The sequence below is a fragment of the Zea mays genome, chromosome 6 (genome assembly GCF_902167145.1).
Source record: "Zea mays cultivar B73 chromosome 6, Zm-B73-REFERENCE-NAM-5.0, whole genome shotgun sequence".
Lineage (NCBI taxonomy): Eukaryota > Viridiplantae > Streptophyta > Magnoliopsida > Poales > Poaceae > Zea > Zea mays.
Window position 1 is genome coordinate 41,393,534 of NC_050101.1, and position 15,019 is coordinate 41,408,552.

At 43.1% G+C, this 15,019-nt stretch overlaps 1 protein-coding gene and 1 non-coding gene across 2 annotated transcripts; both read left to right on the forward strand.

Moving 5' to 3' along the window:
- Positions 1-614: 614 nt before the first annotated feature.
- On the forward strand, positions 615-1,149 carry LOC103630986 (uncharacterized). The gene is made up of 2 exons (XM_020539475.1): positions 615-690; positions 905-1,149. Exons 1-2 carry the CDS (start codon positions 615-617, stop codon positions 1,081-1,083), a joined length of 255 nt encoding a protein of 84 aa, XP_020395064.1. The 3' UTR covers positions 1,084-1,149.
- An 11,383-nt stretch (positions 1,150-12,532) lies between these two features.
- LOC111589631 (small nucleolar RNA Z119) lies at positions 12,533-12,629 on the forward strand. Its single transcript, XR_004850986.1, has one exon. It is a non-coding gene; the product is annotated as a small nucleolar RNA Z119 (small nucleolar RNA).
- Positions 12,630-15,019: the final 2,390 nt, after the last annotated feature.

Genomic DNA, 15,019 nt, shown 5'->3' on the forward strand with positions numbered 1-15,019 from the left:
AACGAAGGATGGAACAGAGCCGAAGCTGTGCGCAAGGGAGCTTCGGCATGATGACAGAAAAAAGGAAACGGACTTAAAGGGGAAAAGGCTATCTAGACCCCGATGAATTACTATAGAATTATTAGCAAATGTAAAGGGCCTGGGTGTAATTTTATATGGGCTGCGTCCCGTGCCTATAAATAGATGAACAGTACTCCCGTATTGTTCACGCTGACTGGGTATTTGCTTTTGCGTCACACTTTTACTTTTACCTTCCTTCAAGCCGAAGGTACTTTTGTAACTTGTTATTATTTTTATTTTTCCTTAATAATGAAATAGAAATGATTTGATGATAATTAATAACTGTTGGTATTATCTTTTATATCCCATATGTTTTTTTCCTCGTTTATATGTTGCTTTGACGAAGGTACGTCCTTCACAACCTTCGTCCGAAAATCATTATCTCTCAAAGGGATATAATGCTTCGAAGGACGAAGGACTTTAACGTTTAACATTCTCTGTGTTGCCTTGTTCTTAACTCATAGCATTTGAGAACAAGTCCCCAACAAAGGTAATGCTCCTCTTCTTTTAGTATTGAACATCCCTAATGTTTTTTATCACTTGGCATAAGTAATATGGCGATTGATGTTTCAGATGATGAATCTGATGAGGAGGTTCCACAGGCTATTTCATTATTCCCAAACGCAGATGGTATATATCCTTGTTCTACATAACATTTTTGTTTAAGAGTTAATATTGCATTTCTCTCTGTGCATTATGACTGCTTCATAGATACACATATTTAGTTTATGGTGCTATTTATCTCATATCCTCATTGTATATGTGACTGAACTCACCAGATTAGATAATATATGACCTCCCACTTGAATCCTTGAAACACTCGATTAACATTTTTTACATTCAGATGATAAAAGTGAAGGAAGTAAATGTGGTGTGAAGAAGCCTGCTGCTACAAAATCCCCTAAACCAAAAGTTAGCTTGGAGGAAACAAAGGATTGTGGCACTAACGACGATGAAAGTGACGAAGACTTTGTTGATTCAGAAGAGGGTGAATCAGATGATGACGAGGTTGGTATGGTATAAGTGATGAATCATGATTGATATCATTTCCTCCATGTTTCAGTTCTCTCATTCCTCTAGATTATTTTATTGTGATACTGGTATAAGGAACTGAGTGAACAGACAAAGTATAGGTCATTTTGTTGTATTACTTAAGATAACCTAGGTAATCAAATATTGTTGACCAGATTTCTTATGTAAACGATTATACTTTTTTCCTTGGGTTGATTATATATACTACTATTGGTTTGAGTCTGCTATCCATTTCCTGAGCGTTGTACCTTTTTCAACCTGAAACTGGGCATTATTCCTCTAAGTGCGCGATGCATTTCTACAAGCAGACATAAGGCGCCCTTACGGGCACCCTATCGGGACACCGCTCAGTTGCTTCATCTTCAGATCCGGTTTGTTTTTCACTACTGCAAATCATCTCAGTGGTGTTGATTCGTAGAAGAACATGAAACTGAAGAATGCCGAATTTCCTGCTCGTAATCCAGACAGCACATCTCACCACAATCAATCCTGGAGATGCCATGAAGGTTTGTGAGCATGTTACCATCAGGTTCCTTAAAACCTGAACTGATTCCGAGCGCTCTCCGCGTTCGGCGGCTGTTCCGCCTGTCTCGCACCGACCCGTGGCGGACCCGAATTTATTATCAAATTGTGTTGAGCTATGCTCAGGTCCGCTCCCCACGACCTCTCTCTCCCCCACCTGCTTCCCACTCCCACTGTCCCACGCCGCCTCCCGCTTCCCCTCGCGCTCGCTGGCGGCTTAAGCGTCTACCGGCGGCCTGCTTGGTCCCCACCACCGTCACGGACACACGGCTCCACGTTCAGGTGAGTCTCCATCCTTTCCTCCTCTCCCCACACCTGACCCCGCTTCCCCTCAATCCTGGTCGCCGGCTCGCTAGGGTTACTTCACAGCCACCCGCGCGCGGATCATCGCCTCCCTCGCTCCATCTTTCCCATGTGTTTGCTTCCTCCCGCTCTTGGGCCCCTCGCGCGCTACCTTGGCATCCCGTAGATAGCCGGGGCGGCGGTGGCAAGCCAGTGAGCCGTGACGGCCTGGATTCGGGGCGGCCTGGGTGCCGGTGTTCGAAGAAGGTGACCTCCGTCTTCCCTGTGAGGCCACGTTCCCGGCCCAGTGGAGGCGCAACATCCTGGAGGACGCGTTGGCGCAGGTGACATGGCATATTGGGGGTCTTCTTGGGGCGCACCTATCTACAGTCTAGCTCGATGTTTGGTATAGGCAGGGATGGTTAGTTTCTGGCCGTCGCCTACTCACGCACATAACTGTAGGGTTGGATGTCTCCATCCTGGTGATGTCAGAGTACTTGAAGTTGTATATGACCCTAGATTGGATGTTAGGGGTCATATTGATTGTGTGTTGTATTTCTGTCACACCCGGATTTTAGGGGTCCAAAACCCGGGTGCGAACATAATCACTAGGTGTGCTGGGACCAAGTCTCACACATATGATGATTCATGGCACAGGATCGAATGTCACATCTTTACTACATAATAGGAGTTCTGTACAAAATAAATAAATAATTACATTATAAGGAGACAACGGTCCAGCAACCCAAAGTTGACTGGGAGACGACGACCTAGATCTCTCTCACGAACTCATCACATCATCCTCCATGCGCCTCATCCTGCGGTACCTGTTCTTGACTTGTGTGGGGGGGGGGTGTGAGACAGCAAGAGTGAGCTCACATACGTTCATCGCTCAACAAGTTGTGGGGAATAATGTGCATGAACTCGCCAAAGGTGGGAGCTCACGTGAAGTGTAAGGCTTACCAAAGAGGATGGTTAGAGCTGAGCATTGCTTTTAAAGTTGGTCAAAATTTTATTAGCAATTACTAAGTATAAGTAAATACCAACCCAATTAAGTAGTAGAACAAAAGTAACAACATCACCTGCGATGCAATGCATATGACAAATTGAATTTAGTTCCATAAATTAATCATCAGAGTCCTGAGCTGCTCATGACCGTGAGCTCGGCTAGTATACCAGTTTTACACTCTGCAGAGGTGGTACCCTTTACCCACAAGTCATGTTACCCATCTGCCGAGGGATCGCGACTTCCCATACACCTCTACCGAGGAGGCGAGGCAGGGTAACACTACGAGGCCTTTACAAAGTTCCACTAGCTTCAGAAAACCCGCTACAGTTTATGGGAAGCTCCAATGCAGGGTTCTTGCCTGACCGCCATCGCAGCAAAATCAAGCAAGGACCTCCCTACACTGACCACCCCCCTACTGCCCTTGCCCCTTTCGGGTAAGGTAGTCCTCCACTAGCTTTCCTAATTAATCAGCCAAGGGCGTCCATAAACCCTTGTGGTGGCACGTGTTTCTCAAGTTAAGCTCTATGTTCCAATTAACATTAATGATCTTGACATGAACAGTAAATAACAACGGATAACAAAAAGCATAATCATGAATAATGTGTATCTCAATGCCCAAAACCACATATAGCACTAGCAAGTACTACCCAAAAAGTTCAGTGGTAAACAAGGCATAAAGATAGACAAACTAGGGTAATCTATTAGGTCCCATCAAAATTAACCTATGCAGATCATTATGATTAATTAGAACATGAGTGGGTAAAAGAAGTGATCAAGGGCACAACTTGCCTGGGACTTGAGATTCCAGGTACCAGGATGATCTTCAGGTGACACGTGTCCTCACTGCTAAACGTAGCAATACAGACAAACATGGTATATACAAAATTAACATCACACCAAACATAAGAATAAACTACGTAATAATAATCTACGCGTTGCTACAAGATCGTAGAAACAAGAACCACTAAATTCAGAGCTACGGATATTGAGTTATGAATTTCTGAAATCATTTAGCACCTAGAATAGATTAATTCAATTGAGCAATTTTAATTCAAGTTTCATGGTTAAACAAAGGCACTAAATGATAAAGGATAATATTATAAAATTTTAGGAACTGGAATGAGGTAATTTGGAGTTCATATAAATTTTCTATGAATTAACTAAGTTCTAGGAATTGTTTTTGTATTAAAAATACATTTGCTAATTCATTTATACATTTTAAACGGGTTCTGGACTGGGCGACATTTTCTAGAGAGTGCAGGGGTTCTGGCGTAAGTTTACCGAGACACAACGAATAGTACTCAGAGGACCGCGGGTTGTTTTTGAATAATCCTAGGGGCTCTTTAGAAAAATAACCGCGGCGAAGGGGTAGGAGCTAACACCAGCCGCCAGATCAAAATCCTAGGGTTAGGATTAGATTCTGACCCACCCGAAACGGTACGCGATCCCGGCCGCAAGATCCTAATCCTACGGTCACGATTTTATGAAATGAGATCCAACAAGATCCGCCGGTTAACAGATCAGTGGCCCAGATCGATCCCGCGAAAGGGTACTCTCCCGTCTAATCTGGAGCGTCCACTCCACGATCAACGATTGGCTTCATTCTTCCCCAACCGGATGCCCTGTAGCGGCAGCGCCCCCAAGCTAACGGCGGCGTAGACGCCGGTGACTGCGATTCACGCGCCCCGATGCCCGATTCTTAATACCGATAGGTCCCAAACGAAGATTAGGCTACCGCCAATTGTTTTAATGAGTTTCTTACCTGTCACAGCAACTGGAAGAGGGCAGCCCGCGTGACCCGACGGCTTCACCACGGATCTGTGGCTCCGACGAGAAATCGAGCTCTCCCCACGCGAGCAATCGGCATGGGACGCCCACCGCTACCCACGATGCCACCGGTTTCGCCCGACGCTTCGACCCAGGCGGATCGACGACATGCCCAGAGCAGCGGACGCAGCACGAATCAATGGCGACAACGGATCACAGCACGGCTCCACGCTAACCCAGCCCGCGTGGTGACTACAGCGAGGATAGAATTCTAGACCCAGGGTTGAGTGTTGGGTGCACTTGGGAATTAATATCACCCGCGGCGTGGAAGGGGAGAGTCCAGTCACGGCGCCCCCAACCACCCGACGAGTTTCACGGCGGGGAGCAGCCCATGGCAACGTGCGGAGCGGCGGTCATCTATGTCTCCGGTGACCAATTTGCTGCTCCAGTAGACGATTCCCCCCCAACAGTCGCGCGCGCACCACCGGTGATGCAGTGAGACTCCCAGCGACGACCCAGAGGTCTTGCGTTGCAGCCGAGCTCGATTCCGTGAGCGCAGTTCACCAACGACTTCTTCCTCTCCGCGCACACTGCTGAACGATTGCCCGGGCGGTGATACGGGGCGGATGAGGGGAAAAGCTCCGTCTAAATAGCCGCATGGAGCCCCATCCCACGGCGACCCGGACAGCGAGGGAGGTAGTAGATGGGGCGCGCGGTGTTGGCACGCCAGGCGTCGGGTCTGAGAGCAGAGAGGGGGCGCGCGTGTTCTAGAGATGGCGTTCAGCGCACCGAGCTGCAGGAGGAGGAAGCCGCATAGCATCGGCTTTTATGCACAGGAGGGGCAAGTCCGAGTGAATGTTGCTGGTTCACGGCGAGAAATCCGGGCGGAGTTTGGTTGAGGCGCCCGTGGAAGTCGTACATTTGGTTGGAGATCGTTTAGGGGAAGAAGATAATACTGTCAGCTGGGACCCACGCGCAGGAGACCAGGTGGGCAGTGGGCTGCGCGGAGTGGTAAGTGGGCCGAGCAGAGGAAAACCGGCCCAGGTGGTTGTTTTGTTTGTTCTTTTTTTTTCTGATTTTATTTTCCTTTCCAAATTTAAGACTCCAATTCAAATTCAAATTCTGTTTGAACTTAAGGTTTCCCAATATTCAATAAAAATACTCATATGAAGATAACGCCTATTATTTATTTATAATATATATATATTTATAGTGTATATATTTTTTCCTTTTTTCTATTTTCAAACTCTACTTTTCAAACTTAACTTGTCTCAAAATTTGAGTACGATTGCACCAATACAAGAATTCCAGCATGATATGCATTTTTCTATATTTATTTATTTGTTATTTGACTACTTTACTTCTCTTAAGTGTGTATGCACAAAAAGGAAATTAAATAATTTAAAAAAACGCTTTCATGAAAAATACATGTATTTATTTATTTTATTATTTTTCCTTATACACATTTTGGGCTTTACAAATCCTACCCCCTTAATAGAAATCTCGTCCCCGAGATTTGTAAGAAAAGGGATACAGAAGGATTGGTTTGTAATTTAGTTTTTTTAGTCTATAATTGGTTCAAAAATCCATAGACTTTTTTTATAGTCGATTGTGGGTGATTGGGAGAGCATAGGTATTCAACTACTTATTATGTGGGATAAAAGATGGATAGGTTAGGACAAGAATAGGCAGAGGTAAGAAAGTTTATGGTGACAAAGAACTCTGTGCTGGGTGGTAATGTATTTGAAGGTTGAGTTTGACTTCTATCCTTCCTTGATTTGATGAGGTCGATCATCTTCGATTTCGTTCTGGAAGTTGTTATCCGAATTAGGGACATGTAGTTAAGACAAAGTAGTAGGTGGAGCAGCTAGTTTAGTAGGTGGCTATGAGATTAGTCAGAATCTGGTTGGGTTGTTTTGCTTCTGAATGGTTTGGATAGGTTATGTAACCTATGATGTATGTCAAATTGTTGGGTATGGCCTGAGTTAATCCCAGTCACCAATTTAGGCTTAAGTGAGTTAGGAGTATGCCTTGTCTTCTGTACCGGCATTAAGTAACTCACTCTAGATTAGATCATATTAGATTAAATAGCATCTAGATTAGATTGGATATGACTAGATTAGACTAGTTTAGGTTAGATAGATCTACTAGGGTAGGACATATATTATGAGGATATGTTAGGATCTTTTGAGATAGAATGGATATATGAGTGTAGGATAGAATCTTTTAAGATGAGATGGATATTGTTAGGCTAGATACTTTAATGATTGATAATCTAGTTTACCTAGTTACTTTTATAAGCATTTTTTTATATATGTAGATGTAGATGTAATTGTGGACATTACTCCACAACTCATCACACTCAATCAAAGATCCAAATCAGACATGTATCACAAGAACAAACAATCAAGCATATAAATACTTATAAGAATAGTTTTTTTTGTTCCTAAGAGTAGGTCTCCTATTCTTAAAGGTCATTTTAGGTACAGGATTTTAAAGTGCGAAATCCACTTTTGTCTTTAGAAGAGAAAATGTAAGAGTAATCAGAGTAAAGCGGAAATAGATGAGAAAAGATTAAAAAAAGTTTAGATAGAATCAGAGTGGCAAAGGTAAGGAAGTATTGGTTGTCCAGTTCTATCTAGGTTTCATCCTACAGTCAACATTGCTCTGATACCACTTCTGTCACACCCGGATTTTAGGGGTCCAAAACCCGGGTGCGAACATAATCACTAGGTGTGCTGGGACCAAGTCTCACACATATGATGATTCATGGCACAGGATCGAATGTCACATCTTTACTACATAATAGGAGTTCTGTACAAAATAAATAAATAATTACATTATAAGGAGACAACGGTCCAGCAACCCAAAGTTGACTGGGAGACGACGGCCTAGATCTCTCTCACGAACTCATCGCAGCATCCTCCATGCGCCTCATCCTGCGGTACCTGTTCTTGACCTGTGTGGGGGGGGTGTGAGACAGCAAGAGTGAGCTCACATACGTTCATCGCTCAACAAGTTGTGGGGAATAATGTGCATGAACTCGCTAAAGGTGGGAGCTCACGTGAAGTGTAAGGCTTACCAAAGAGGATGGTTAGAGCTGAGCATTGCTTTTAAAGTTGGTCAAAATTTTATTAGCAATTACTAAGTATAAGTAAATACCAACCCAATTAAGTAGTAGAACAAAAGTAACAACATCACCTGCTATGCAATGCATATGACAAATTGAATTTAGTTCCATAAATTAATCATCAGAGAGTCCTGAGCTGCTCATGACCGTGAGCTCGGCTAGTATACCAGTTTTACACTCTGCAGAGGTGGTACCCTTTACCCATAAGTCATGTTACCCATCTGCCGAGGGATCGCGACTTCCCATACACCTCTACCGAGGAGGCGAGGCAGGGTAACACTACGAGGCCTTTACAAAGTTCCACTAGCTTCAGAAAACCCGCTACAGTTTATGGGAAGCTCCAATGCAGGGTTCTTGCCTGACCGCCATCGCAGCAAAATCAAGCAAGGACCTCCCTACACTGACCACCCCCCTACTGCCCTTGCCCCTTTCGGGTAAGGTAGTCCTCCACTAGCTTTCCTAATTAATCAGCCAAGGGCGTCCATAAACCCTTGTGGTGGCACGTGTTTCTCAAGTTAAGCTCTATGTTCCAATTAACATTAATGATCTTGACATGAACAGTAAATAACAACGGATAACAAAAAGCATAATCATGAATAATGTGTATCTCAATGCCCAAAACCACATATAGCACTAGCAAGTACTACCCAAAAAGTTCAGTGGTAAACAAGGCATAAAGATAGACAAACTAGGGTAATCTATTAGGTCCCATCAAAATTAACCTATGCAGATCATTATGATTAATTAGAACATGAGTGGGTAAAAGAAGTGATGAAGGGCACAACTTGCCTGTGACTTGAGATTCCAGGTACCAGGATGATCTTCAGGTGACACGTGTCCTCACTGCTAAACGTAGCAATACAGACAAACATGGTATATACAAAATTAACATCACACCAAACATAAGAATAAACTACGTAATAATAATCTACGCGTTGCTACAAGATCGTAGAAACAAGAACCACTAAATTCAGAGCTACGGATATTGAGTTATGAATTTCTGAAATCATTTAGCACCTAGAATAGATTAATTCAATTGAGCAATTTTAATTCAAGTTTCATGGTTAAACAAAGGCACTAAATGATAAAGGATAATATTATAAAATTTTAGGAACTAGAATGAGGTAATTTGGAGTTCATATAAATTTTCTATGAATTAACTAATTTCTAGGAATTGTTTTTGTATTAAAAATACATTTGCTAATTCATTTATACATTTTAAACGGGTTCTGGACTGGGCGACATTTTCCAGAGAGTGCAGGGGTTCTGGCGTAAGTTTACCGAGACACAACGAATAGTACTCAGAGGACCGCGGGTTGTTTTTGAATAATCCTAGGGGCTCTTTAGAAAAATAACCGCGGCGAAGGGGTAGGAGCTAACACCAGCTGCCAGATCAAAATCCTAGGGTTAGGATTAGATTCTGACCCACCCGAAACGGTACGCGATCCTGGCCGCAAGATCCTAATCCTACGGTCACGATTTTATGAAATGAGATCCAACAAGATCCGCCGGTTAACAGATCAGTGGCCCAGATCGATCCCGCGAAAGGGTACTCTCCCGTCTAATCTGGAGCGTCCACTCCACGATCAACGATTGGCTTCATTCTTCCCCAACCGGATGCCCTGTAGCGGCAGCGCCCCCAAGCTAACGGCGGCGCAGACGCCGGTGACTGCGATTCACGCGCCCCGATGCCCGATTCTTAATACTCATAGGTCCCAAACGAAGATTAGGCTACCGCCAATTGTTTTAATGAGTTTCTTACCTGTTACAGCAACTGGAAGAGGGCAGCCCGCGTGACCCGACGGCTTCACCACGGATCTGTGGCTCCGACGAGAAATCGAGCTCTCCCCACGCGAGCAATCGACATGGGACGCCCACCGCTACCCACGATGCCACCGGTTTCGCCCGACGCTTCGACCCAGGCGGATCGACGACATGCCCAGAGCAGCGGACACAGCACGAATCAATGGCGACAGCGGATCACAGCACGGCTCCACGCTAACCCAGCCCCGTGGTGACTACAGCGAGGATAGAATTCTAGACCCAGGGTTGAGGGTTGGGTGCACTGGGGAATTTATATCACCCACGGTTTGGAAGGGGAGAGTCCAGTCACGGCGCCCCCAACCACCCGACGAGTTTCACGGCGGGGAGCAGCCCATGCCGACGTGCGGAGCGGCGGTCATCTATGTCTCCGGTGACCAATTTGCTGCTCCAGTAGACGATTTCCCCCCCCAACAGTCGCGTGCGCACCATCGGTGATGCAGTGAGACTCCCAGCGACGACCTAGAGGTCTTGCGTTGCAGCCGAGCTCGATTCCGTGAGCGCAGTTCACCAACGACTTCTTCCTCTCCGCGCACACTGGTGAACGATTGCCCGGGCGGTGGTACGGGGCGGATGAGGGGTAAAGCTCCGTCTAAATAGCCGCATGGAGCCCCATCCCACGGCGACCCGGACAGCGAGGGAGGTAGTAGATGGGGCGCGCGGTGTTGGCACGCCAGGCGTCGGGTCTGAGAGCAGAGAGGGGGCGCGCGTGTTCTAGAGATGGCGTTCAGCGCACCGGGCTGCAGGAGGAGGAAGCCGCATAGCATCGGCTTTTATGCACAGGAGGGGCAAGTCCGAGTGAATGTTGCTGGTTCACGGCGAGAAATCCGGGCGGAGTTTGGTTGAGGCGCCCGTGGAAGTCGCACATTTGGTTGGAGATCGTTTAGGGGAAGAAGATAACACCGTCAGCTGGGACCCACGCGCAGGAGACCAGGTGGGCAGTGGGCTGCGCGGAGTGGTAAGTGGGCCGAGCAGAGGAAAACCGGCCCATGTGGTTGTTTCGTTTGTTCTTTTTTTTCTGATTTTATTTTCCTTTCCAAATTTAAGACTCCAATTCAAATTCAAATTCTGTTTGAACTTAAGGTTTCCCAATATTCAATAAAAATACTCATATGAAGATAACGCCTATTATTTATTTATAATATATATATATATATAGTGTATATATTTTTTTCCTTTTTTTCTATTTTCAAACTCTACTTTTCAAACTTAACTTGTCTCAAAATTTGAGTACGATTGCACCAATACAAGAATTCCAGCATGATATGCATTTTTCTATATTTATTTATTTGTTATTTGACTACTTTACTTCTCTTAAGTGCGTATGCACAAAAAGGAAATTAAATAATTTAAAAAAACGCTTTCATGAAAAATACATGTATTTATTTATATTATTATTTTTCCTTATACACATTTTGGGCTTTACAATTTCCTCGGAGAGGGGAAATGTATGATTTCTATTCTGAAGCTAAAAAATACTATCTCAGAACGTGGCTTTCAATTTCTCTGTCCATGCCTATGAAGCAACCTGTCTACTGAATTGAGACACTATATTTGTCTTTGTTAGCAATGATATCCATATTATGTTAATATCCAGTTGTGTAGCTTACAGTTAGCCATTTGGATTGGTGTTAATGCTTGCACTATCCTTACTTGAAACCTTCAAATTAATTAGGCCTCATCCTAATGGATGCTTCGGGGGCGATTTGGATGGTGACCTCTGCTTTATTACTTGGGATGACAAACTGATTCCAAAGAAGGTTGATTCTATGGACTACACTGCAATGAGGTCACACATAATGGACCATGTTGTTACACTAGAGGTACGCTCCTTACTCGAGTGTCTTTCAATCGCTTGTTTTTTTGGATTATGTATACTGTCGTTGATTTGCCTTTCTTATTTAGTTAAATTGAGATGCCAGATTTCTATACTTGCAAAATATATATTTACAAATTGTTGCGACCTTTCCCCTAAAAGGGTGTTGCATTCCAATTTAATGATATGTATGTATTGTATCGAGCTAAGGAACCTTGCATGTTTCTAGAATGTGTGTGTAATTAGGGTGACTTCATTAAATAGATGATGATAGGGCAATAACGAGCATATAGATCTGGCTATTAAGACCATTCAGGTAACATGGTAATGTGCATTGGCATGTAGAAGTAATCTACCTACTTGAAAAATACATGCTTAGAATGGAAAAAATAATATTATATTTGTAGTCTAAATTCGTACCCCCAGTTTCTGAGCTAGGTCCAGATGCTCTATTTGAGCCAACGTCTGTTGATAATTTCTTAGACTCCCTGGGTAGAAAGAAAATAGGAGTAAAAACTCTTCTTCAATAGATTTTACTGACATTACTTGATTTGTTTACTTTGATATTAATTGCTTTTGTAAAATACCGTCTAGGTAACATGGTATTAATGTGCATTGCCATGTAGAGGTAATATACCTACTTGCAAAATACTTGAAATCTCTTGTTCAATTGATTTTACTGATATTTCCATATTTAAAGTGCATTCATTTCATATTTTGATACTTCATTTTGTACTAATGATTTGTGCCATTCTTCTCTGAACTCTAGGTTCCAGGACCAGCTAAGTCGGGTTATTCAGGTGATAGAGATGGATGAGTGTGCGTATCAAGAGATGATTACACACTTGCACCTTTGCTCCATCATGTGCCCAAGAAGGTACATGACATAATCCTTCTATATTGTTGGTACCTTACCATTATGAACTTCTTTATTTGACTTATATACAATTACTAAAAGAACAAGCAGAAAGCGTAGATCTTGCTTTGTGTCGTTGCTGTTTGAGTTGGTGGAATGCAAGTTTTTACAATTTTTCCCTGTATATTTTATATTTTATCTGCAAAAAAACAAGTCCTGAGATTTTTTTTCTTGTGCTTTTGGAGATGATGGTTCTTATCAAAGGCTGTTTCCAAGGGGAGCCAAGAGCTTTCCCCTGTGCTGCAAGACAACTAATTGCCATTCCGATCCAAAGCACATGTTGCCTACTTGTTCATGGAGCGATCTTTTTATATCTTTACTATTGTTTTTTATAAATATAAACAGGGATGCCAAGATGAGCCCGAGGCAGAGTCCAGGGATGCTAAGATGAGCCCGACCGCGACCGCCTAGCCGTCAGCTCCAAAGAAGAAGCTAGGGGACCGGTGGACGTCAGGGTTCCGTCTTGGTGGCCTGCTAGATCCAGATTCAGCAACAAAGGTTTGTGATTCGTTTGGCCTTAGGATGACAAACAGTTTTTATTTTTCCAGAATCCCACTGAAAGAGAGATGGAGTTGAATGAGAAATCTGAAAAGAATACGCAAGAGGTAGATGAGAAGTTCCAAAACACAAACTTGTATCTCAAGAACTTAGAGATGGAGCTTCGGGGTATGCTACCATTCATGTCTCCAATCATGCTTAGATTCCTGTCTGTGTGTATGTTCTAGGGTTGTTTGTTTTGGTCCCCCCTCTTCACAGCTTTACCTATCCTTAAAATAGGCAAAAGCTTCTCAGTTCAGTCAATAAGGATTATAATGTGTATATTATTGAAAGGGAAGTGTATGTGGAACTATAAATACATAAACCACCAGGGAACATGTTCATGGTTTTCATTTTTGTAATGTTTACTGCATTTTCAAATAATGTATCATCTTCATGAGGTGGTGTTGGTTATTATATTTGGGAAAATATAGATGATCTTTACATGTTTCTAATAGTTGTATGTTGATGAGTTATTTGGTGCATTGAAAGTACTTAGTCAAGAAGTTTATGCTGCTCAACTATCCATACAATAAAACCCCCTCATTTGGTATACAGTAAAATATTCTCATTCAGTCATTCCTCGACTGGAATTCGTTGTTCCATTAATTGTTTGGTTGGTTGAGAGAAAACTCCACTGAGTCCAATCTATGCACTGATTGCGGGAGTGCTACATAAAAAAATGTGTCTGAACAGAACATATGACGAGTTCCTGACATGCACCTTAGGTTTAGCATTTTTTCTTAACAAATATGTTCTTGTGCTTCCTAGCTCATGTTTACATACTTTAAATTAACTTGTTTTCTTAATGCTTTTTAATTGCTTTGTTTTTGAAAATAATGGAAAAATCTTCTGTTTAGGTTCGTTTTCTGGAGTGGGCATGTGATTTGGAGGGTTTTGTTCTATAAGGCTATGGTGATTCTGCCATTGCTCAAGGATGTTGTCCAATCAATGGAAGAAACAATCAATAGCTAGAGAAGGTAGCTGCATTCTATGATTTCAGTGAATTTAGATCTTTAGTGTGTGCTTCTTGGTATAAAATTATTTATAGATTCATTCATTTGATCTAAACAGGATGCAACTATCTAATATCTATGACATTCTAGCAGATATTTGAGCATATTTACAAATTATGGTTGTAGAATTGCCTTACCTGACCTTTGTCATAGCTATCAAGGAGCTTTCAATTAGGCTTTAGCAGAATAACAACAAATTTAAAACACCTTTCCTGTACCAATCCTTCTCCCCAACACTAGGTCAACTGATGATGATTCTCAATCACAATAATAGAATAACAACCTATGAGTTGCTTCACCCAAAATTTGTGAGCACAAGTATGTCTATACTAGCTACTACATATATGGCCAGTGTGTAACTCGAACCATGTCAGGCCACACTACAAAACATCATTAAGCATAGCAACACGACATGGTGCTAGGTCACAAGGAATTCTCCTGGTTCTGTGCCTGCTGCTACACTGTCATTTTGCTACTCTCCACCTTGTACTGGGCCTTCGGCTCCAAATCGATGAACTGACTCCAAATTTTGCTAGCTCCAACCAATTAATAACCTAGACCGGTGCAAAACTAAAACCTTAATGTGGCGGTACATTGTTCTCCAGATCACTTGCTAGCTACAAAATAAATTATCTGGCAGTGAAAGGCATTCTGTACGCATTTTGTGACTCCAAAATCCGTAGTCTTCTCCATCAAAGTGAGGAGGTTTACCAAGTGAGGAGAGTAAATGAGCATTGGTACTTTGAGGAATACGAGAATAATCGAAAGAAAAATTAGAGTTAACCGTCTTCTTTTTCTCGTGGTCGTTGTCGTCGTTGTCCTTTTGGGAAGAAGAGGACTCGTCGCTGTCGTCGTAGTAGACGATCTTCTTGATGCGCCTCTTCTTCTTCCCTTCCTTCTTATTTTGACTCGAGCCGGAGTCAGTAGCTTTGTCATCCCTTGGCTCGTTGAAAATGGTCTCCTTCTCCTTATCGTTGACCACCATCCCCTTTCCCTTAGGATCCATCTCTTCGGGCGATTAGTCCCTTCGTGAAGAGAACGGCTCTGATACCAATTGAGAGCACCTAGAGGGGGGGTGAATAGGTGATCCTGTAAAAACTTGAAACTTAAT

Excerpts from the sequence above, each read along its gene's own strand:
- LOC103630986 (XM_020539475.1), top strand. The coding sequence starts at position 615 with ATGGCGATTGATGTTTCAGATGATGAATCTGATGAGGAGGTTCCACAG. Across the intron at positions 691-904 it reads ATTATTCCCAAACGCAGATG|ATGATAAAAGTGAAGGAAGT; the intron begins GTATATATCCTT and ends TTTTACATTCAG.